Below are 21,971 nucleotides of genomic sequence, written 5' to 3'. Positions count from 1 at the left end.
TTCGTTGAAGCTATGGAAACACGACACACACATTTATATATATATATATATATATATATATATATATATATATATATATATATATATATATATGATATATATATATGATCACTAAGCAAGCAAGTTTAATTTTTGCCTTTTAATTTACAAAATACCTTATTCATTATTTACATTACCTAAGTATAGAATTGCATTACAAAACCATAGTTTATTTCAAATCAGTACCTCCATAAATTCATCGGTTACAGTTGTTTTTATTTTACTTCCATACTGCATTTCAATATCCATGTTTTCTGAAGTGATTTATTATTTTTTTTCTGATAAAACGAAAATGAATAAATAAATATTTCTCCTGTAGAGTACTGACCTAATCTTACCAAACTACAGATCGTAGTCCATTTAAAAAGTATTTTTTTTACTGAGAGTACCAAACAAATTCGTCTTGCAGAGGTTTAAAAAAACAAGAATTTCCTTTAAATTTGTGAAGGGCAACGGTTTTAATTTAACAGCAACATATGGTAGGTGTTTTAAAGAAACTTTCAAATTCTTAGATATTCGTACTAATGATGAAATCATTAGTATTCTAAAATAAAAAAGGTATAACACCCACACAGAGTCGTAAGATGAATTTTTCTGTTTCTTATCGACTCCTTTTATTTAGACATCGTATCTTTCGAGTGCTCTAAGCTAATTAACAAAACTATTAAACATTAAGTAGCTTTATTTTTTACATATAACTTTCGTAATGCTTGAATTTACTTTAAAAACTATAACTCATTCAGATGGTACTTATGGATATGTTATGTATAAACGAAATGTATATGGAAAAGCGAACCAAGACAAACGAAAAGCATCAATATAAGTTCAAACTTGGCGCTGAGTTTGGATAAACCAATCAGCAACAAGACGTGGATAAAAACAACCAATGACGAGAGGTCTGGCGGTGAGTTCGTGCAAGTGACCAACCATAGCCAAGATGACATCAGCTCACGTCGCGAGAGAAACTTCCCGACCAATGGGCGACGTCGTCACAAGCCACGGCTGCTTTGTTTAGGTTATTTTGGCGGCATATATGGACTGTCCGCGAGCGTTCGCTTTCAAAAGTGTCCAGAGTCGCTGCCGTACCTCAGTGTTTTTCGGTTATCTTGTCGTGTGTTTGCTCGTCTTTGTCAGTTTGTTGTGAGTATTTGCTTTCAAGTAACAAGTGCTTTGTTCCTTCACGCGGTTTGGTGACTTCTTTTTCCAGTTCGGTGTAAGATATATGATGGTTGCCCTTTCCATTTTCTTTACAATTTGTCACCATTTGGTTTTATCAAGAGGTTAGGTTTTTCTCGCGGTTTGGTTTCCATATGATTGGTCTACCCTAATGTAGGGGACAAAGGCGACTGTTAGGCTAAAAGTGTTCTTGTTGATAGCATAATTGACTATGGCGAATCCTGGTGGGAAACAGGACTGCAGACAGGTTCAAATCCATTAGGCCATGTGCGAATTTCAAATTTTCGGTCTATTTTTTAACCAGTTTCACTAAATTTCTCACTTAAGCTAATTGTTATCGCATTTGATACTATTGGAAATGCTTACAGCTCTATTCGAGTATTTAAATTGTAAAAACTGGGTTAGGTTGATTTAAGAATTGCTGACAGGGTACAGTTTGCTGATGGCTTCCGTAGGCTACAAGGTAGTGCTTTTGTAATGACGTTGTATTATCAATTAGGCTAACTTGTCTTTCCTTTCACATCATATATAAACTTCCTAAGTACCTGGTTTAGAGACATAGACCTAGTTGTGACAAGTGTTTGTAGTAGGTCTCAGGCCTATGTTAGTCACATTCAGGCTGCAATGGCTTTCTTACCGTATTGTCGTAGATGACTATTGTTGTTGCAACGCCTCTCAATGTGGATGTCAGTCCCACAGAGTACAGTCCGTCATAACAAGAATCTGAGGTAGTACCTGTGTTATTTCATGGCGTATGCTATTTGAGTTCGGGCCGTTTCTGCCGTAAGCACGTTTACGTGCAAAATGGACGCCGTGTTCAGTACCAGTCCCTTGGGGATGTACGTAAAACAAAATGACGGTAAATATCATAAACATGACATCTTACGATGTTTTGGATGACTTACCGTCGAAACGATCAGGATTGGGCTGTTTTACATGGTACGCAAATCATTGCAGTAGTCTTCATAAAAAAAATTAGTTTGAAATTTAAAGTAAACTTTCCTGTTGCTTTTTTTGTGAATGCCAAAACGTTCTCAACAGAGACTAAATATACGTTTAGGATGCTTGTCTAGCTCACTCACAAAGCATCAGCCGTCAATTCGTCTGCCATTGTTTAAATTTCTTTCAGAATTTGAGCTATATTGACTTTTCTCTGACGAACTAAGCAGGTCTATTTTAGAGCAGGTCCTGAAATGTACCAGCAAGTAGGCCTAGGTGGTTAAGGGTTTAATATTTGGACTCCTACGTACGCTAGGTTATCGGTAGGAAGGTAAAGTTCATCATGCGTAGCAGGTGGGCGGTCCTTGAAACTACGAATAGGCCTATCACGTAGAATAGCTATCTTTCAGGTTGGGGTTGTGGAGGGAGAGTTGTTGGCCTTGATGTGAGCTTTCAGTTATTGTGGTGATACGTTCAAATTCTTGACAGCAGATGGAAATTACTAATTTAACTGAGTATTTTTGTTTAGGGAAGAAAGGACCTGGTGCTGGCAAGACCAGTTTTTCACAGTTGGGCGTCCGTTACTCTGCTGTACTTGTGTGGGTCAGCACCTGGTTCTCTTGTTTTAATTTTGCTTGTTGTTACTGTGTTAACGCACGTGGGAAATTAGTCATAATAGATTATGTTGTATGTAGTGAAGGAGTTCGTATAAATGTTAACCTTTACAGCAAACTTTTTTTTTCCGCACGAACTGGTAGGTTACCGAGGTCACCAGCCACAGTTGCTATGCTGTGGGATGAACAATCTGTGCTTCTTTGTGCTCAGAAGAGGTTAAGTGTTAGTATTTTACATTGTAGTTACATTTTTGACAATTTGAATAGTTAGGTTTAAACTTGTATTGACTGACCTTTTCGTCGTTATTTCTTCAGTTCGTAAAGGTGGTTTTTAAGTCATATTGTACGAGAAACAAGTTAAGTCTTGTGCATAAAGATCGTACCTCTCGGCGAGATATTTATTTTACCGTGCAAGTTTTGAAAGCGGTAAAAATTCATTGAAATGCTGTTAAATTCGCGTCGGTGGGGGAAAATTTCGTTGGTGTTAGTGTATCTAGTTCCGTTGTCAGATATAATAAAACTTAAAAATGTAATAAGCATGGGCTATAAATTTGTATATTGCTGAAGGTTAATATAAAGGTTTTTAATGAAGTTTCAAGCAAATAGTTTAACTACATAGGCTAAGTTAAGTTGCGAGATGCCTCTTACGTAAATGGGATGACAAATCACAAAGTTGGCAACTCAGAACTGCGCCTCCATGTATGGCTCATCTTTGTTCTATGCTGTGGGTATTTGTTTCGTTGATTGTTTCCTCATTCTTTTAGTTTGTTTTAGATATGTACGGATTAATATGTATTTATGTACGAATTAATATGAAGTTCATCGAATGAATTTATGGATTATGCACGCGAGTTGATATATATCGGAAAATAATTTAGCCTGTTGTAACCTCTCCTCAATCGTAAACAACAATAATTAACCAGATATTTGAGATACACCTGTGTATTCTAGCTGTAATACTGTTTGCTTTGCTTTGTTTTAGAGCAGCAGCATTTTCTTTGAACGGTACCTTACCAGTCATCCCCTCCCCACGTGTTTCCTGTTTGGATAGGATGTCGGGTGAGGAGGGTACGTCGATGCCAGCATGCGTGGTTTAGGGATGCTGGAGAGTTTATAGTCACTGCTCCGCTTTTGCTTCCACTTTTGCTTCCACTTTTGCTTCCACTTTTCCTCAGCGTTAATGCTCAAAGGCGTTGGATCCATCTTCTTCAACTGTCCAGTTTACGTTTAAAAGGAAATGTAATTATAGGTTGTTGCTCATAGTGGTAACTTACCAGGGTAGTGAATTCAACTTCTAGGTCTTTGTGTACTACTGCATATTTCCAAAGTATTTGCTCTCCATGATTTAAATGCCAAGATAATATAGTTGTGGGTTAATGATGAGTAGAAATTTCTCGATGGTAGTTCGTGGATAAATGTAAACTAGAATTTCCATTGTAATCATTCCCTATAACGCCATAGGGGTGGAGAGTCCCCGCAACTTGGACGTTGTTTGTGTAGGTTGCCTCAGGGGTGAAAGTTTCGTTGTACGTCTCGACTCTCCACCGTTGCCTTGAGGCGGTTACGGAACTTCACAGCTTTTGTGGTCTCAGGCATTTGATAGGTGACAAGGGCCTGTATGTTCCACGAATTGTAATCTTTAATGTTCATAGATCGCGATTTAATGTTGCAAATGAGTGTTGGGGACCCCATTAAGCTTAATTTTACTTGCAGTTGGGGGGGGGGGTGTCATCCCCTGTTTAGTTAGCTACTGTGCAAATGCCAGTACCTACTGGTACGGATTGTCTTCCGGGAATGAAAATTTAGGGCGAGTAGAATTCCAAACTGCTAAAAATCTGAGTAGTGGCACCACTATTTTATCGCTTTGGAGACAATTTCTCTTACGGCCTTCGTTGTAGCTGTGGTTTTCCCTTGTACGGTAATTCATTCTTGGTTGGGAGTTGACTCGTACATTCAGTTACGAGTCGAGATAGATAAGTATGTGTTTTAGGAGTTTAAAACTATAATAATAGGAAAGAACATCTTTCCAATAGTTTTGACTCGGCGATATTACTAAAAGTTGTGTTTTATGCTTATTAGTTAATGCAATATTGACACAGCAAACGAAATTGAGGATGTGTTTTTGTTATTGAACACGCCTATTTTTAAAATTAAATGAAAATTTAATTTTTGAAGGAAATTACGAAATTAATATACTCTTAATGAATAATTACCGTATACATACTCAGCTTTTTGTTTGGTGAGTTGCAGATTCTCTCTCTCTCTCTCTCTCTCTCTCTCTCTCTCTGGGTCAATGATATTTGAACCACAGTATCACCCATCGGAATCTCTTTACTATAGTCAACTGACGTGTAAGAAACTGATTACCTGAACGATATTAGGTGACCTGCTTGACTTTATTATTAAGAACATAATCTATACTCGTCGAATTCTTTTTGCATTGGTTTATATGTAAATGATGTTCCAAGTGAGCCCTTAGGATTTTGCAAGCTGCAAATTTAAAAAGTTAATGAATACAGAAATAAAGTATCAGACAAAAAACTTACAGTGAAATATAAATGACCAGTGTGAATTGGAAAATAGATCACTATAGCGCACACGTCAAATTATAAAGAACATTTCAGTGGGAGATAATTGCACTTCGAGTAAATCCTTGGAATTATATAGGGAAGCTGGTAGCTCCAGTTATACGCAGTTGAGCATTGAATTGGTCTTTCTTATCTCGAATGAATGAATTTGGGTTATAAAATAATGCTGTGGGAAATAACTTTTGATAAGGGGAATTTCCACTAAAAAAGACATCAAGGGATACTGAAATATTTAGATTAGAAAGGTTGCTGAAATATTATCAAGATAGGTAAAGTTACGGGAATGCTATTGGAAGATTGCATTTAAGACCCAATAGATTTTATCAACCAAGAATTTGCTGCACCTGGCAGTTGAACCTGAACGAGCTTTAGTAAGGTACCAAATTTGGACCTGCTACATTGTTTATTATATTAAAACTTCAATGAAGTAAGCATTGAAAAGTTACAGAATTAGGGGGACTTGTTGCCATGTTCATTCCCCATTATAATGGTAACCTTGGGTGGGTAAAGTGTGACATGGGTAATAGGGGTAGCGATGGTTCTTTTACATGCCAGTGTAAAGCAGTGCTGTCAAGAAATTGATCGATCATGTTTTTTAGTTCCAGGACAATGATTAGAGAAGATTGTCTGCAATATCGGGATGAGAGTTGCCTGTTTACAGTAATAAGGCTTGATAGTTTTCTGCGGCCAGTCAGGTTATTATAGTTTTACCCTAAAATCGACTCTTGCAGTTGTTCTGTGGGGTTTATTCTCCAAGTTTTACTTCTAGTTCTTTGTACATTTCATTTTCTGGATCACTTTTCTTGCTGTCAAACTACTCCAACTCCCCTTAACACTCAAGTGCAGATTGGCCGAAAATTAGCCCATGTTCTGTTTGCCTTGTGTAAAAAGACACTGGCATATGGCTTACAAGGTGATTGGGTCCGAAACCTCTTAAAATTAAGAGGGTATTGTGAGAGTTGTTTGGCTACATGTCTCGTAATATAATTTTTAGAAGACTGAAATATGTTGACTTAGTTACAGATTCTTAAACTTGGGAATTTAAACTTGGTGTTCTGAAGGTTTCAGGTGTGTTTTTGAGCCTTTTAGGTTACTTGTCATGTATCTATTTTCGCCTTCGTTTGATTTGTTTCAGAGTACATAAATGTTCATGACAAATATTTAGACCTAATGTTAAATATTAAACCCATGGTGAGAGAAATATGGAGAATACCATGTAAACTAGGATGCCAGAATTTCTCCTCTAAGGAATTTTTTTATTGCCTTAATTTTTATCTGCACGGTTACTTGATTAGGTGCAAGTGCCGTTCTATTATGCAGTGAAGTTTGTCACTGCAGTTTCCATACCGAGTGGCTTTTCTATTTGAGCCCCCCTCCCCATTTTTTCAGTATTCTACTTTCCAACCAAGGTTGCAACCTGACTAGCAGTATGATCACTCCCCAGTGCCGTGTGAAACAAAGGTCACCTGAGTAATTCCACCCGTGTTCATTTCCCGAACAGTATGTGATAGTGTCAGCTGGTACCTGTGGGCGTCATCTAGTTTTGCTAGTTCCTAGTAAAAATGCCTATTCATTACGTGAAGGGTGAAAATAAAGAGGACTCAATTTAAATGAAAAGATTCTTAAACCAATTCCTGAAAGAATAAGGCCTTACTAGCTGAACGGCATTGAAAGACCTATCGAATCCTTAACTGCTTTAGGCGTTGTGGATATCTGTTCTTGCTCCACCGTTTTATACATAAGACTAGGGTAAAAACTTGTTTACTTCTCTTATGGCTACTTTTTAAATTTTGTTGCTTTGTAAATTTTGAACTAGTTGAAACTCTTCTAATTTGCTGGTGGATGATGTAAGGAAAGTAGTGATACTTTCCTTACGTCATCGCGGTTTGTAATTTTTTCCCCCATCTTTTTCAACCTTAACTCGTGTTTGAATAGGCGTTACATTCTTTGAGAATTTGACAAGCAGTTGTAGGGAGTTTTGAAGTTTGTTGATTAGGAATATTGAGCGTTGTGTTCCGAGGAGGGTAGCCTATTCTGCTTCACGTCTCAAGGTCAAAGTTGGTCTAATTAGTGTCCATAGGGCCTCAGTCAACAACCAGGATAATTATTTGTAACCGCGAATTTAAGAGAAGTTAGTTACAATAATAATAGTGGTGAAAATATTAGAAGTGAAGTAATAACGTTTGTGTAGAACAAACTGTCACGCTTTAAGATAACTGAAAAAGAGCATGATTCCGAAATGGTCTATAATTATTTGACTAAAATAATGCATTTTCAAGGTTCCCATCTTTATTGGCTAGTTTAACCTATAGAATTTTAAAACTTTGTTATCCATCCCACGTAGACAAATAAATGAGGATCAAATCTAGATGGAATGAATGATAAATTGTGATCGTACCGGCTAGTAATTGAAAAACTAAAAGGTGAAAAGGAGACTTGTTTTGTAGAGGACTCGTAGCGTCCTGACTAGTGCTTCGGGGGTTAAAACTCAACCGGTAGTTCATATTACTGTAGTATCGACACTATGACTATAAGTACAAGTAGTGAAAGTCTCTTTTATTAAATTTCTGAAATACAACGGGACTATACTTCACACAGACGCGGAGACTAACGACTTGGATGATGGCTTTCTTGTTTTTCCTTTTTAGCCTAGTTTCAGTGTTGCTTTTTTAACAAGGTTTATTACTGTTGCTGTGAGATTTTTGTGTGTGTATTTTTGGTCTTTGCTGATTTTGTTTCAAAGTTACACGTAATATATCCTCTTAAAAAATGACCGTGGCTTTATGATGTCCTAATGCTGAGAGCTTTTAAAACTTCCTAACTTTCAACTTCTCTGCTCTAGTGAAGACGGCCAGTGTTCTTGAGCGGGCTGTCTGCTGGAAGAGAGAGAAACAGGAGAGGAAAGAAAAAGACTTTTAAGCAAGGAAGGAAGGAAAGTAGCCAGAAGAATACTTGCCCTACCAACCTTATTGATCTTCTGCCACCTAGGAAAAATTATTTGTCTTAAAGGTTTTAGCACAGGAAAATATTAATAATGGGATTAGGTGAGTTTTAATAGCATTTAGCTTCATACTAATTCAAGGCCTAATATAGCAATAAGTTTTTAAATTCTTGGAAATAGTTTTTTAATTTAAAGTAAAAACCCTAACACGTACTGTATATTAATTGATATTTTAGAGGTTGGGTACTAATTACTAATAAGTTTTGCATGTTATACTTAACTCAAACACGTTTTAATGTTAGTCGAGAAATGTAGCGAATTGGATTTCTGAAGATGAAACAGACTACCCAACTGAGCGTGGAAGCAGATTGTTGAAATAGTGGAGTTGGAAATATTTTACAAGTTCCTCTCAAGCTCATGCTTGGAAATTATGCTGCAGTGTTTACTTTATTTTTGGTCTAAATATGTTAGATTTTTAACTAAGCTCTTTTAAGTTAAGATATTTAAAACATTGATTACGATATGCCATGGTGGGTCCATATACTTTATTTGATAAGCTTGAACTGTCGATCTGAGTATTTATGCATTTTCCGATGAAAATACTGTAAACGAAATTATTACAGTTCAATAACTAATCTGTTACATAAAACGTTGAGCGTGCCGGAAGGCGTGGTTTTAGTTAATGCAACAGAATGTGTCTCCTCGCTCCGAAACCTTCCATGTTGATGCTGAAGGAGGTTTGCCGGTTTCTGGAACCCTCACCCCCACCCCCAACGTACCCCCTTTCCTGGTCCCCCTTCTTCCTTTACTCTAGTATGCCGCATTGAATGAGCTTGATCTTTATACAGTGTATACATATTTGTTCCGTTTATACATACTTGTTCCGGTAACTATTTTTGCCGAGTTAAATTAATATATTTTTTTTTATTTTATTGTTTTCCCCCTTCACCCCTCCCCCTTTTCATTGACTTAAGTAGGCCGGTGGAGGTGTGCCAGTTTTCCTGCGACTGCATCACCTGCGTAATCCTGATTTAAGGAATAAATGAGTTGTCATGTAATCTTATGTGATCCAGGACTGTATTTTTAACTACCTGTGTACAGTGTGGCATACTGCAGTGTGAATTCATTTGACAGTTTGAGTGCAGTGATTGTGTTAGTCTTCATGGTCCATATAGGCGGGTTATGTTGTGTGTTTGTCGGCCATATTGCTAAGTTCGGACAGTAGGGCCACGTGTTTTGTGGGCAGTCATGAGAGAAGTTCCTCTTGTGCAGGTGGTACCCTTCACCAGGTCTCTCCGTGTTGACATAAAGTACTGTTGCCCTAGTACTACAGATCTCAGTTTGTGTGAGTTTTCGAAACCCGAGTTAGCGTTTCGTTGGTATTCGAACTTTTTGCTGTGTGTGTATTGGAAGTGTAATGATATTAAGGAGCATTTGCATGCTTTGGGTTTATAAAAGGATTCTGTTGAATGGTTTTTGTCCCAAATGTTTGGGACAAAAATTAATCTTTAATCGAAATAACAGTAATGTTTTGTAAAATGCTTTCATTTACGTCACTAACCTTCATGTTCGTTATTTTTTTTTAAATATGCCAGGTTATGTTAGTGTTCCAATGCATGCGTGAAGGACTTTTATTTCAGGAAGTTTATGACCTTTCAATTTTGATTTGTTAAATCTTGCCATGCGTAGTGATTTGATGCTTTCCTGTACCGATCGGTTTTGGAATTTGATGAATATGCAGTAATAAACTTAATTGACGTAAAGAGGCGTTGGCACTTGTTCGTTTACTCGTTGCATTGATTTATATTTCTTCCTACCTACAGGTCAATCCAGCATGGCGCCTGTCGAGAGTATGGGAGAAAAATGTAAGTACACACAAGTCATAGCCCCTGGAAATGGCATATTCCTGTATCCTGACTGGTTGCTGGGGTTCAAAGCAAGCATTACAGTGCTGTGTTTACGTAGCATTTAGTCCCTTTTTACCTTTCAGTTTGCCTAAGATATATCGGATTGTGAAACAGTTTTCCTAAGATATATCGGTTTTGTAAGGAGGTTAGTTTTACCATAAGGTATGGGGATGTGCCAGTTCTAGTGGAAAGTTTGTTAGTGTTTTTTCGATCTTTCAAGGTAAGTGGATTTCATTTGCCACCTGTTGATTTCCCAGTTTTTTTAATTTAAAACGGACCAGAAAGTTTTGTATAGTGATCATAGTAATTTTCTCGTAATATTTACCATCCTTGGAGACGTACTTATTTTTCGTGAAGGTTGCAGTAGTGTATTAAATTGAGATGGTTTTTGGGTAATATCTTTTCCGTTTAACCGCCGGATAGTGGTAGAAGGCTCAGCGGTAATCTGTGATGGTTATTGATCTTTGTATAATTTCATGGACGTTCCCATGATGGTCAAGTCCGTTCGATCACAGGAGGCGTCGGCACGGGTGCAGTAAATGCCACCAGACTGCAACCCTGAGTTTTAAGCAATAGATAGGTATTACAAAGTAATTTCTTATTAAGTTTATCCGTCTGCTGGTTGTATGGTAGTGATGAATTGAACTCTCTCTCTCTCTCTCTCTCTCTCTCTCTCTCTCTCTCTCACCTTATTGTAATTCTATAGGTTTTTAAATCTATCTCAGATTATTCGGTTACGTAGCATTTATGGTGTCTTGCACGTGATGCTTTATGTGAAGAAAAGTGATCTGTTGTGACTTAGCCGAATTGTAAGTCGCCCATTGATCATAAGCCGCCTCTTGAAAGAACTTTCGGTGACAGTAATTATCAGAGTAGATTATGTCATTGTTAATCGTGACGCATGTAAATGCCATAATTTTTCGTAGAGGTGAACGGTTAGTGTTCAACTATAAATGTCTTTAGGTCATCACTTGCATGCGTTGAAGTTGGTTAGGGCCTTTATATTGCAGTGTGTAGGGAACAGAAATTCCGTTCGAAGGTTAGCCACTTGCCATGGACGGGAATTGAATGGTGTCTTTTGTTATGGTTGATGTCACATAACCTTTGGTGTTAACCACTATCATATAACACGGTCGGCCAGGAGTTTTTTGAAACGATTATTTCTTCCTGAAATGTGTGTATTGGGGACCTCCATCATCCAACATTCTCATGACTGATTGTCGGTGTCCGTTAAGCAGTATACATCATTACTACCATTGTCCCATTCGTCCAGTGTATAGACTATTGTAAGACTTTTTTTTCCTTGGTAACTAATTTTTTGTCATGTTGCGCGTGGTGTGACCCTTTTGTTAACGATGTAGTTATGTTTAGATTCCCTCAAGCTAATTAGTTTCTTCTCACATGTTCCTGTTACCAAGGTATCCGGAAATAGTCACTGAACTCGAGATTTGAACGGTGGTAGCTAATATATTAAGAATAAGTCTTTGTGTCCGATCTAGTTACAAATTTACAAAGTGGAAACATTTTACATGACACCTCTTATGTGAATAGTTCAGTTACTTGAACGTTTGTTTAGAAGACTAGAAAGTCATCTATCCTTCTAGTCCATCAAACAGGAGTTAACGATGCCACTATTAAAAAAGAAAAGCTATTGAAAAGTAACTGTAGTGCAATTATCGTAGGCTGTTAGAGAATGGGCGAACGTAACTAATTCGTGAGCAGCATTAACACACTTCAATTCATATTAATCCTCGCAATTTGATGGCGAATTGTTTAAAAGTTACGGTGTAGGATCTGGATTTTGTGAAAGAGCAAAATTAAACGGAGCCCCTGGATGTAGATTTGTATATCATGAGACGTCTGAATGAGGATTTCATTGTGTATACCTTATTTCTTTTGAGTAACACCTTGAGGAGTTGAAGCCTTTTATGCCCGGATATGGGAAAGGGAGGTAACTTAGAGTAGGCGATCTAATATAGTCGACGCCTTTCATGACCTAATTTTTCTCTACTTTTCAATTTTTTTTTTCTCGCTAGTCTCTCTCTCTCTCTCTCTCTCTCTCTCTCTCTCTCTCTCTCTCTCTCTCTCTTATATATATATATATATATATATATATATATATATATATATATATATATATATATTGTGTGTATCAGGTTGGGTTTGAGGGGCGTTTAACTTGTATAGTTCAATATAAAATTAACTTATTAATAATTAAAAGTTGGTTAACCTTGTAGAATTGAAGTGTTTTCTTTTCATAATTACCCTTGTGCTGGGATTTCTTTTGTTAACCAGCGAGATAAGTCTTTTGACTGAAAGTTCCACGTCAAGTATAACGGAAGTTTTTTGAGGCAGTACCAGTATGGAATAGTGTAGGTGCCTTCTTTGGAAGGCATGGTTGCTACAGCCTCTCCGTGCTGTATGTGTATGGGCGGGTAGTGAAGGGGATTTCTTTTTGACTGTTCGCATAGGTAGGTGTTTTCATCGTAGGCTGGGAAAACTGCAAGTTTTGTAACCTCTGCCGTTTGTGGAATACGTTGTCCTCGAAGGGTTGCTGGTTGCTTCCTTGATTCTCTCTCTCTCTCTCTCTCTCTCTCTCTCTCTCTCTCTCTCTCTCTCTCTCTCTCTCTCTCTCTCTCTCTCTCTCATATAAACACTTAGAAACTGACCCTCAGCTATTTTGGTACGGGAAAGAAAGCAGCCACCTTGATAAGCTACTTTTGGTGGATGCAAATCATATTTAATAAAAAAAAAATCAAGGTAAAAAGTTCGCCCTCGCGTTGTTTCGATTGATTCGGAACAAACCCTCTCAAGTCGGTTTAATTAACGAATTTCCCGTGGAAGAAATGGCCTGGTACAGGGGTAATTTTACTAAGTTCTCTGACATAAACGAACAAAATAATTTCTTGAATGGTAAGTGTATTCTGCACTTGGATCTCATTCCGGAGCAGGTGCAGTGGATGACTAATTTTGCTGTGTGGCTATGAGTAAGAGCGCTGCGTGGTCGTACATATTTTAGTCTACCCTCGAATGGTCTTCGCCATTGGTTTTCCCTAAAACACGTTCTTCCCGTCCTCTCCTCCGTGCCTTGTGTTCTTTCGTTTATGTAGTTAAGCTGCGTTTTTTTTTCCATTGTCATTCCACGCCCGTTCCAAAATGCTGAGAAGAGCGATATGAGAGATGAGTAAAAAAAAGCTTTGGGTGTGGAGTCAAGTCTGGCTGTCGGGAATATGCATTGATTTGTAACAAGAAAGACCTGTTAGGTTTAGATCGTGAAGACAATTCACTTTCAAGCTAGAAAACCATGTAAGTGATCTGTTGACACGATTATCTCATTTTTTAGGTACCTAAATCGCGCCAAAGCATTTTCCTTTTGAAAAATAGTAGTAGAGTTATTTCTTGTCACTTATAATGCTGAAGCAGTTGACCAGCAAATGCATGACTTCTTATACCCCTTCAGTATGATGATCATTGTTCATATCCTGTTAACAGGGCATCACGGAGACTTGGGTTGTTAGAGGAAATTTGAAAAAAGTTGTTAAAAAGGAAATGACGTTGAAAAATTAGGTCAGGGATGTGTCAAGTCTTGCGAGGGAAATTAAGCAAATTTTTTGGTACAAATATTTAGTAGGTAGGTTGTTAGGAGGATTTGCAAGGAAACTATATTATATATATCTATATATATATATATATATATATATATATATATATATATATATATATATATATAATGACATGCAAGCAATTGGTAATTGATCGTGTTTTCATTTATATACTTGGTATTTAGTAATCGCTAATCGAAGCTGTCGAACAATTTGGCTGCGGTTGAGTTTAACAGTGAAAATTATTTTCAGCATTCAGTTACTTTCAAGGTTGCTCCCAAAGTAGTCAATAGATTTGTCAGAGGTCCATACCCTTCATTTCCGACATAAATGTCTTGCAGGGCCTAGTCCCCCACCCTATTATATCGAATGCTAATGAATGTAATGTATAGAGTTGATACTGCAGACGAAACGAATATCTGAAAATCACTTGATTTGCAGGTTTCCGATTAGCAAAATTTAGTTCGCGAAAAACCTCGATTATTGACTAATGTAATTTGAAACCACACATGCAGCCCTTTTCATATCCCGTATCCCATTTCGGATTAGCGAGCAGAAGTGTTGGGGAAAGCCGCGGATCCCAACTTTCTTCCCTGGGATCCAGGGAATACTGCCCAGGGGTCTCTCCCCCCCAGGAATCTTGGTTTCCCCATATGACTCATCCTTGGGTCAGGTTGAGTGATGTACGATGGTTTTTCATTCTACCTTTTTTTCCATTTCTAAGTTTTTTCTAAAGGCCACATTTGTTGGTGGCTTTTGGTGATATTTGTGAACTTTGATAAGCTTCAAAGATCTTTTCATCTTACTCTGGTTTAACAACTGGAGAGCATGGGCAGTCAACAGTACTGTTGTTTATCCCCGGACTTGAGATGCTGTAGTATGGTGCATGTGATACTTGAATCAATGTGCTGTATTATGTTTTTGAGCTCTTTACGCAGTGATGGCAAGGGCGTAGTTAATCTTTTTCTCTTTAATATTTAACACAAATATTAAATTTGATTACCATTTTCCAAGACAAAAAGATGACGTTTCTCCTTTTATATTGTTAAGACTTTTGGAACGTGAAAGGCGTGTAAGTTTCTAATTCTACATAATCTAAGTTTCATAAGCATGCTGGGCCCCTTTTTTTTCAAGTTTTTCATAGGTGACTTGACTACTACGAACTGTTGAGCGTCCACTGCGGTATTGCTTGTTGAATGGCCGGTCGATAAGGTGTCTGGATATGTCTGCAGGAAGCTACATATTGACTAGACTTGTTTTCCCGTTTTGGAGTTTAGAGAAAGGTTGGGCGGAATGTCTATTGCACCTTTAGGGTTATAGAAAGTCGTTTCATTTTGAACATTTCGTTGCCATGTGTAGCTGAACCTTTAATTATAATATGGGATTGGCCAGATCCAGTAAAAGAGCCTTGTGGAACGGTGGTATTTCCCCATTTCAGTTGTTGTCTCATTCTTGAGACTGAAGTGACTGACTGGTCTTGGGAAAGTTCGGCCAGACTTGCTTTCTTCCTTACTGAATGGATTTTGACCTCAGAAATGAGGTAAGACTAACTGGTAATTTATTGAAAGGTTGGAACTTTGAGTGTTAAGTACTAATATGCTGATAATTTTTTGGGGAAGGCTGGCTTAACAGCTCTAAATTGAGATGGTAGTGACTTGGAGAGGCTAATTCCTCCCTGCGATTGGAGTCGACTAGATTCTGTTAAATAAGTTTGTATTGTAATTGGGAACTAATTTTACTTAGGCTTCTACAATATTCGATAAATTCCCGTTGTTGAGTGTGCTTTTTTCAAGTAAAGTAGTATATATTTCTTATCACTGCGAATATTTTGTCTCTTGGAAGTTGAACTAAGAACTACTGGATGTTTTCAGCAAAATATTTCAGAACAATTAATATTCCCCCGGACCGTCCCGTAGTTTTGCATAGTACACAAACGGCCCCACCTTGAGTAGGTGATGTGTCAAGTATTGGGATGGGAAGGTGTGCAGTACTAGCATGTGCTGGCTCCACCTGCGAAAACCCCACCCTTGTTCTTCCTTGGCTCCACGGTGACGGACGTTCAAGGAGTGATATTCGCCATTTGGCCATTGATTTTACCATAGGGACCTAGATGGAAAAGGGAATTGGTGCTGGGATTGATTGCTTGTCTCATTGCGTCAGGAAATTAGGATAGTTTATGGATCTTATTAGGTAGTGACCCCCACGGGTATGTATCCATCTTTGTTTAGTACAAGCCCGATAGGGATTACCGTAAAAACATAAACAAAAGACTGTAAATATAAAGATAATGACCCCCAAGAAATATTAGTCCTGCATAACGACCCCCGAAAACCCTTCGGGGTCATTATCTAGGAAAGATCCAGTTTACTGACTTTAATCATTTGTAGAGACCTCTGTGCTTGGGTTTCCTCGGTAGTGTCAAGACTACTGCGGAGTTTTTTCTTTTTTTAAGGGAAGAAACATGCGGTGCATGCGGCGTTAAACATTTTCTGGCGTAAGTGCGCACTTAAGACAACAGCAACGGTCGTAAATCCTCGGATTAGAAGTTCCGATGTATTGACAGGTTTTGTTTTTATTTGGTTGGAGTAGTTATGACTTGTCCAGTAAATTTAAGTGATAAATTTCAACCAATTTCTAATTTTCAGTAACTTAAGTTACATGTAAACATGAGATATGTTTATTTATTGGTAACCTCTCGTGCTACTTTTTAATTGGTTCCTCGAAACCAGTATGGTTATCAAGGACAGTTGATTCGTGCTGCCTGTCTTAACCTTGGAGGTTTAAAGGAGAGTTGTCCCTCCCATTTCTTAAACAGCTGCTGTTCCTGAAGCCACATGGTATATTTCATCAGCTGAAAGGTAACGGTGCTGATGGGTATGGTTACTAAAACAAAAGCTGAGCTTTTCACAGTAAAGTTTAGATACAGATGAGTATGCGCTTAGGACGTTGAAGTATTGACTTTCATTCTTATTGACGAATAGTCTGTGGCTGATCCATAGGCAGTCTTAGAGAAGTGCAGTTTTTTTCAGAATTTCGGATGGTTTAGGGACATTACGAAGCTGCCACACGTTGCACGTAGGACAAGTTGGGAAAATAATTATAAACAAATACGCTATTGGTCTTCATTTCATATTTATGCGCTCATCCTTCAAATATGATTGACCGAGCCACTTCAACGAAGGTTTTCGGTCGACTGAGTTGACAGCACGCACTCTATTGGTTTCTTGTTTCAACATTTCCTTTTGGAAGAAGCTCTTCTTGCAGAAACTAAAACCCCATGCCAAGTGTTGAACTTTGTACACCAATAGACTAAAGATTTTAGTACGCCATTACAAAGTAAAACTTGAGACTTCGGTGTGTCTTCACCCTGACAATGGTTTGAACCGGCTTGATTGATATATACACAGGACACCTTTCCATGTGATTTTTATAATTTTTGACGCAGACGGAGTTCTGGAGAGGGTTTGAAATGACTACCCTATTTTCTCTTTATTTCTCTGGAAAGGGGCGTAGCCTCGCTTTCGGGAAACTTTGAAAAATTGTAATCCCCATTACTCCAGAATCTTTGTGCTAGGTTCAGGTTGAAGTTCATCCAGTGGTCCTGGAGTAGGGAATAAAGTTGAACGCCAGGCGCGACCACGTGCATATAGACAGGTAACAGATGTTACATGTAAGCGCAGGCTCACTCGAGTGAATAATTTCTCATTCTTTAACTGTATATCCATCTCCAGATAATTTTGTCCAAGAATAGTGCTAATAAATTATATGTGATATATATATATATATATATATATATATATATATATATATATATATAATATATATTATTATTTTTTTTTATTTATTTTTTTTTTGAAACACTGCTATGAAGTTACTTTAGTAGCTAAATTTTTCCAGTATTTTTTATTGTTCTTGGCATTTTCAAATGGAATTTAACATAATGTGGTAGCCATTCTATAATAGCTTTTCCGTAAAATATCATGATAGTTATTCTGTAAAGGGCTGGAGAAGAAATTAAATTTTTATAGGATAATTTACCAGTTCATAAAAGATAACTCCACTTGTTCACAAGATGCCTTCCACCTGTTTTTAATGTGTAATCACGACTTGATTTCAGTTCCGCTGAAGGAGATAACGGGAATTAAATTCATTCATGTATTTGCATGTTTATTAAACAAACTCCTTTGAGGCGTCGGATGCATTGTTAGAAAATGACAATTAAAGGCATAAAGTTTTCCCTTAAACCATATGTATTTTGATGCCCACAATTTGTGTTAGTCTTAAACCCCCCCCCTTTTTTTTGTTACTCTTAGCGCCATTATTGAATTTGGAAAAGTTTTTCTAGGCACGTGCTTACATAACACTTTGTACCTTCGACATGAAAAGTAAAACTAGGTGACGTTAATTTTTTATGCGCATTTCACACGATAACCTTGGCTGGATACTTTTCACTTTCGAACACTTGCGGTTTGTGTCAGGATCAAGTGATTTTCGTATAGTTATTTAGGCTTTTATAGAAAAGATTGGTCTCGTTAGTTTTTTTCTTTAATTTTTTTGCGTCTTAGGTCACGATACACCTTGCTGTCCAATTGCTTTCAGCTTAACTGCTCATAATGACCAGTCATCCAAAAAGTGCGACTCTGGCTTCTTGAATAGTTCCAGTAACAACAGACCCCCTTGGTTAAAGTAGCTCTGTTTGTGCCCCGTGTTTCGAACGGTTACCTTTAACCGCTTAACCTTGGGAGCTTCGCCTTTGGATGAAAGCCATGGGTTTTGGGTGTATTGGTGGCGTATCAGGGGTGGTGAGCATGCCCTCTCCTTCCTGTACCCTATGGGCCCTCTGCCCCCCTCCCAACGGTGTCCCGACATCCTAGGTATCTCGTAGGTGTTGGATCTAAAGATGAGACCTAAGAAGCCATGTAGTTTAACGACCAAATTTAAATCCTGGTCTCATTTGGTGGTGGTTTGTTTATCAAGTACGGGTGATAATTGAATAAGTGGTTGACTGAAAATATGAGTTGAAATAACTGCAATTAGATTATTGGAGATGAATAACTGCAGTTAGATTATTGGAGATAAATAACTGCAATTAGATTATTGGATATCATAGTTACTTCGAAGGTGTTATATTATAGGCATATAGAATAATTTCTTGAACTTGCGTGCCTTATATGTATGTAAACTAGAATTAAACGAATTGTAAATGGCTGAAACTTATGCTTGGCTAAGTTTTGTATCAAACTATATTTGAGCTGCTTACAAAAGCTAGGTTTCCTTTAAATTGTAATGGTTGATGCTAAGTAAAATGTTTAAGTGGCGATTAAAAACTAAGATTGTAAGTACGTGAATATTGTCCATTTTATTGCCTAGCCAAAAACTTCGCATACTAGCTTGACCTTTACATTGTTCTGATGAGAATATCACTCGACTAGTTCAGTTGGTTTAGACGAAAAAGGTCGTTTCTGGATGTTTTTCGTATTTCAAAGACGGTGTTGAAGGATGGCATCGTGAATGGTCACCTGAAAAATGCCCAGGTAGAGCGGAATTTCTTTTAACATCAGGTGGTGAGTAACAGGCCGGGCGGTTTGGTTGGTGATTGGGTGTCCTGCGGGGGGAGGGGTGTTACCATGATTCCTCCCCCCCCCCTATCGTCGTTCCCCTAGTCCCTCATCCCTCCTAGACAGCAGACGGCGGCGCTAGTGGTAGTGGTGTCTGGTATTGATTGTTCCGACACACACGCACACAAACCTCGCCCACTCACGCAACGGACACGCACATGGAAGAAGTACATGCATGACCATCGTACGTACATTCATCGTGTGTGGACGCCACTTCATTCTGTGGCAAACTAACATCAAACCAGAGAATTGCTAGTGGTTAACATGCCCCAGATTTTATGGGAAATTACCGTTCCATAGTTGTAACGATAGTGGCTGTCGTTGTAGTCTTTTGTTGACTGATGAGAGCCCGCCATAATTGTTGTAGAGGAGAAATACCATGGAAACGCTGGCACCAGTAATATTTTCTTGCTGGGTGCAGTTGGGGAGGGGAGGTGGTTGGTCATTAATTTTTGAAACGTTGGCATCATTAAACATTGGAGTATTTATTCGCAGGGAAAACTGCCCCAATCTGGCAATGAGTGATAATTAACTTGAATACCATGTTATCCCTTCATTGTCGTCGTAATAATTTTATTGTCGTAATAACAAAATTATAAGTGGGGAGCGAGTATCTCAGTTATTGTCGTCCGTTTTAAGGATCAAGTTATTTTTCTGCAAATAATTTTGTTCCTGGTGTTATGGCCGATGGAAACTTGTATCGCAAAACCCTGGTGTTGATGTTGGTTGCATATTTATATCTCCTTGGCGCTTGTTGACCCTCATGTGAAATTATTGGCGTTTGAAGTCATTTTGATGTATCCTCTTTATGAAATTTGCTTGAATAGTCAGTTTGTTGTCGATACTGTTATGCAGTAGTGACGCCAACGGAGGCCTAGAGCGGTTGGCAGTTTTGACTTAAAACATGGTTTCTGACGAGTGACATCTGTTTTGCTTGAGGCTTTTCATCTTTGGGCTAGGTTATGGACGGTGGTCCTGAGAGTCAGGGGTGGGTGCCTGTTATGTTCGAGGTAGCTATCGTGGTTATTAATGTACGGTGTTGAGATACCTTGCCTTTCTTGAAGCAAAAGAACTGACCCGTCTCTCTCTCTCTCTCTCTCTCTTAGAAGTTTCATAGATGGTGAACACATGCATCATGGAGGTTGCAAGCATTGCCCTCGATCCTGACAGCATTGCAGCCTTTTGTCACTTTGTGCTGTCATCGTTACTTCTCAGTACTCAGAAAGGTTTAGCCCCGGTCATGGTGTGCATTCTAGGGTAGATAACCAAAACGTGACTAGATGGCTCATTGTTGTTGCAGAGTATTCATTCACCTTTAGTTATTGCTTCTCAGACGCCTATTGACCAGTTTTTTTTTTAGTTACTCGTGGGCATTATTTCGTAGTGTGATTAAGGCGCACATTTTATTCTGTTTTCGATTGGAAATAGTGTAAGAAGAGTAGACTCAGATGTTGAATGGAATTAAAGGGAACGATGAAGCCGTGGGTTGTCTAGGCTAGATGCACAGCATGAATGGCTGTCATTGTAAAGTGTGCCCGAGTTTCTTGTGATCATTGATGCCCATTAATAAAATGCCCAAAGGTATTTCTTGACTATTTTGCATCCAGAGCGCTGTCTTTGTTATATATCGCACTGCAGTGAGTTGTTTGCTTGTTTTTTTCCTCGTTCTGGTAACAATGTCAGTTTTCTGTTCAGGGTGAAGGTACAATATAATATGTTAATTGCTAGGCATTTTTTTTTATTGTAGTTTTCTCCAGTAACATTATTTATATCTTGAACTTATGAACTTATTTATATCTTGAACATATGAACTTCATACAGTCTGTTTGGCGCGTATTGAAATTGTAAAGGTTTACGATATGGTTATACTTTACAAATGTCTCGGTGAAAAAGCCATGTTGTATAGTTTTTCAACATGCCGTTGACAATCTTCAGTTGCGCTGTATATCTTTTGTGTCCCGTATCTACGCACGAACAGCACATGTAGGTCAATACTACAAGGTTTTTTTTTTTTTTTTTTTTTTTTTTTTTTTTTTTTGTACTCTGATGTTTGTGAATGTATGGGAAGTGAACTCAGTGTTTGGATTTGCAAGGTGTAGCTGTGGCTACTGATTGGAATTTTTGGTATTACGTTTTTTTTATCGCTGGTGGCTTACAAGGTATCCATATTAATGCTAGATTTTTAGCTGTATGCATTCTAAACTTACTGCCCTAATAGGTTGGTTGAGAGCATGTAGTAAGCGTCCTACTGATAAGTATGAACTGTAATTTTGGTGTTAAATTCTTTGCCAAGAGTATAATGGACAGACAAATAAGCTGGAAGTCCCTTGTTGCCGGGAGTGTCGTGTTGCGGACATCGGATTTTCAGATGAGAAGTGGGCTCGCGAGTTTGGTATTGTTTGAAGGGCAGTGCCCCCTCCCTGACGCGCGGGCGCCTGTGAACGGGCAAGTATGGTGTGGTTAAAAAAGATGGTGTAATTAAGAAAGCCTAAAGAATCAGGATGATCCGCTAGATAATGTACGCCATATAATTTAAGTTTTTTCATC

General features: G+C 38.1%; 1 protein-coding gene across 5 annotated transcripts in view; it reads left to right on the top strand.

Moving 5' to 3' along the window:
- Positions 1-1,040: 1,040 nt before the first annotated feature.
- The window catches only part of stai (stathmin), a 51,764-nt gene continuing 30,833 nt past the window's right edge, over positions 1,041-21,971 (top strand). The window contains exons 1-3 of one of the 5 annotated variants that reach the window (XM_067125221.1): positions 1,041-1,179; positions 8,199-8,400; positions 10,121-10,162. In XM_067125221.1, coding sequence (XP_066981322.1) covers positions 8,391-8,400; positions 10,121-10,162 — 52 coding nt within the window. In that variant the 5' untranslated portion in view covers positions 1,041-1,179; positions 8,199-8,390. Of the gene's footprint in view, positions 1,253-8,198; positions 8,401-9,530; positions 9,643-10,120; positions 10,163-19,487; positions 19,609-21,971 lie in introns of those variants that run through there. The other 4 variants (XM_067125223.1, XM_067125224.1, XM_067125220.1 and 1 more) reach the window with 4 other exon arrangements.

The sequence above is a fragment of the Macrobrachium rosenbergii genome, chromosome 23 (genome assembly GCF_040412425.1).
Source record: "Macrobrachium rosenbergii isolate ZJJX-2024 chromosome 23, ASM4041242v1, whole genome shotgun sequence".
NCBI classification, from domain to species: domain Eukaryota; kingdom Metazoa; phylum Arthropoda; class Malacostraca; order Decapoda; family Palaemonidae; genus Macrobrachium; species Macrobrachium rosenbergii.
This window is presented reverse-complemented; position numbering and strand designations above follow the sequence as displayed.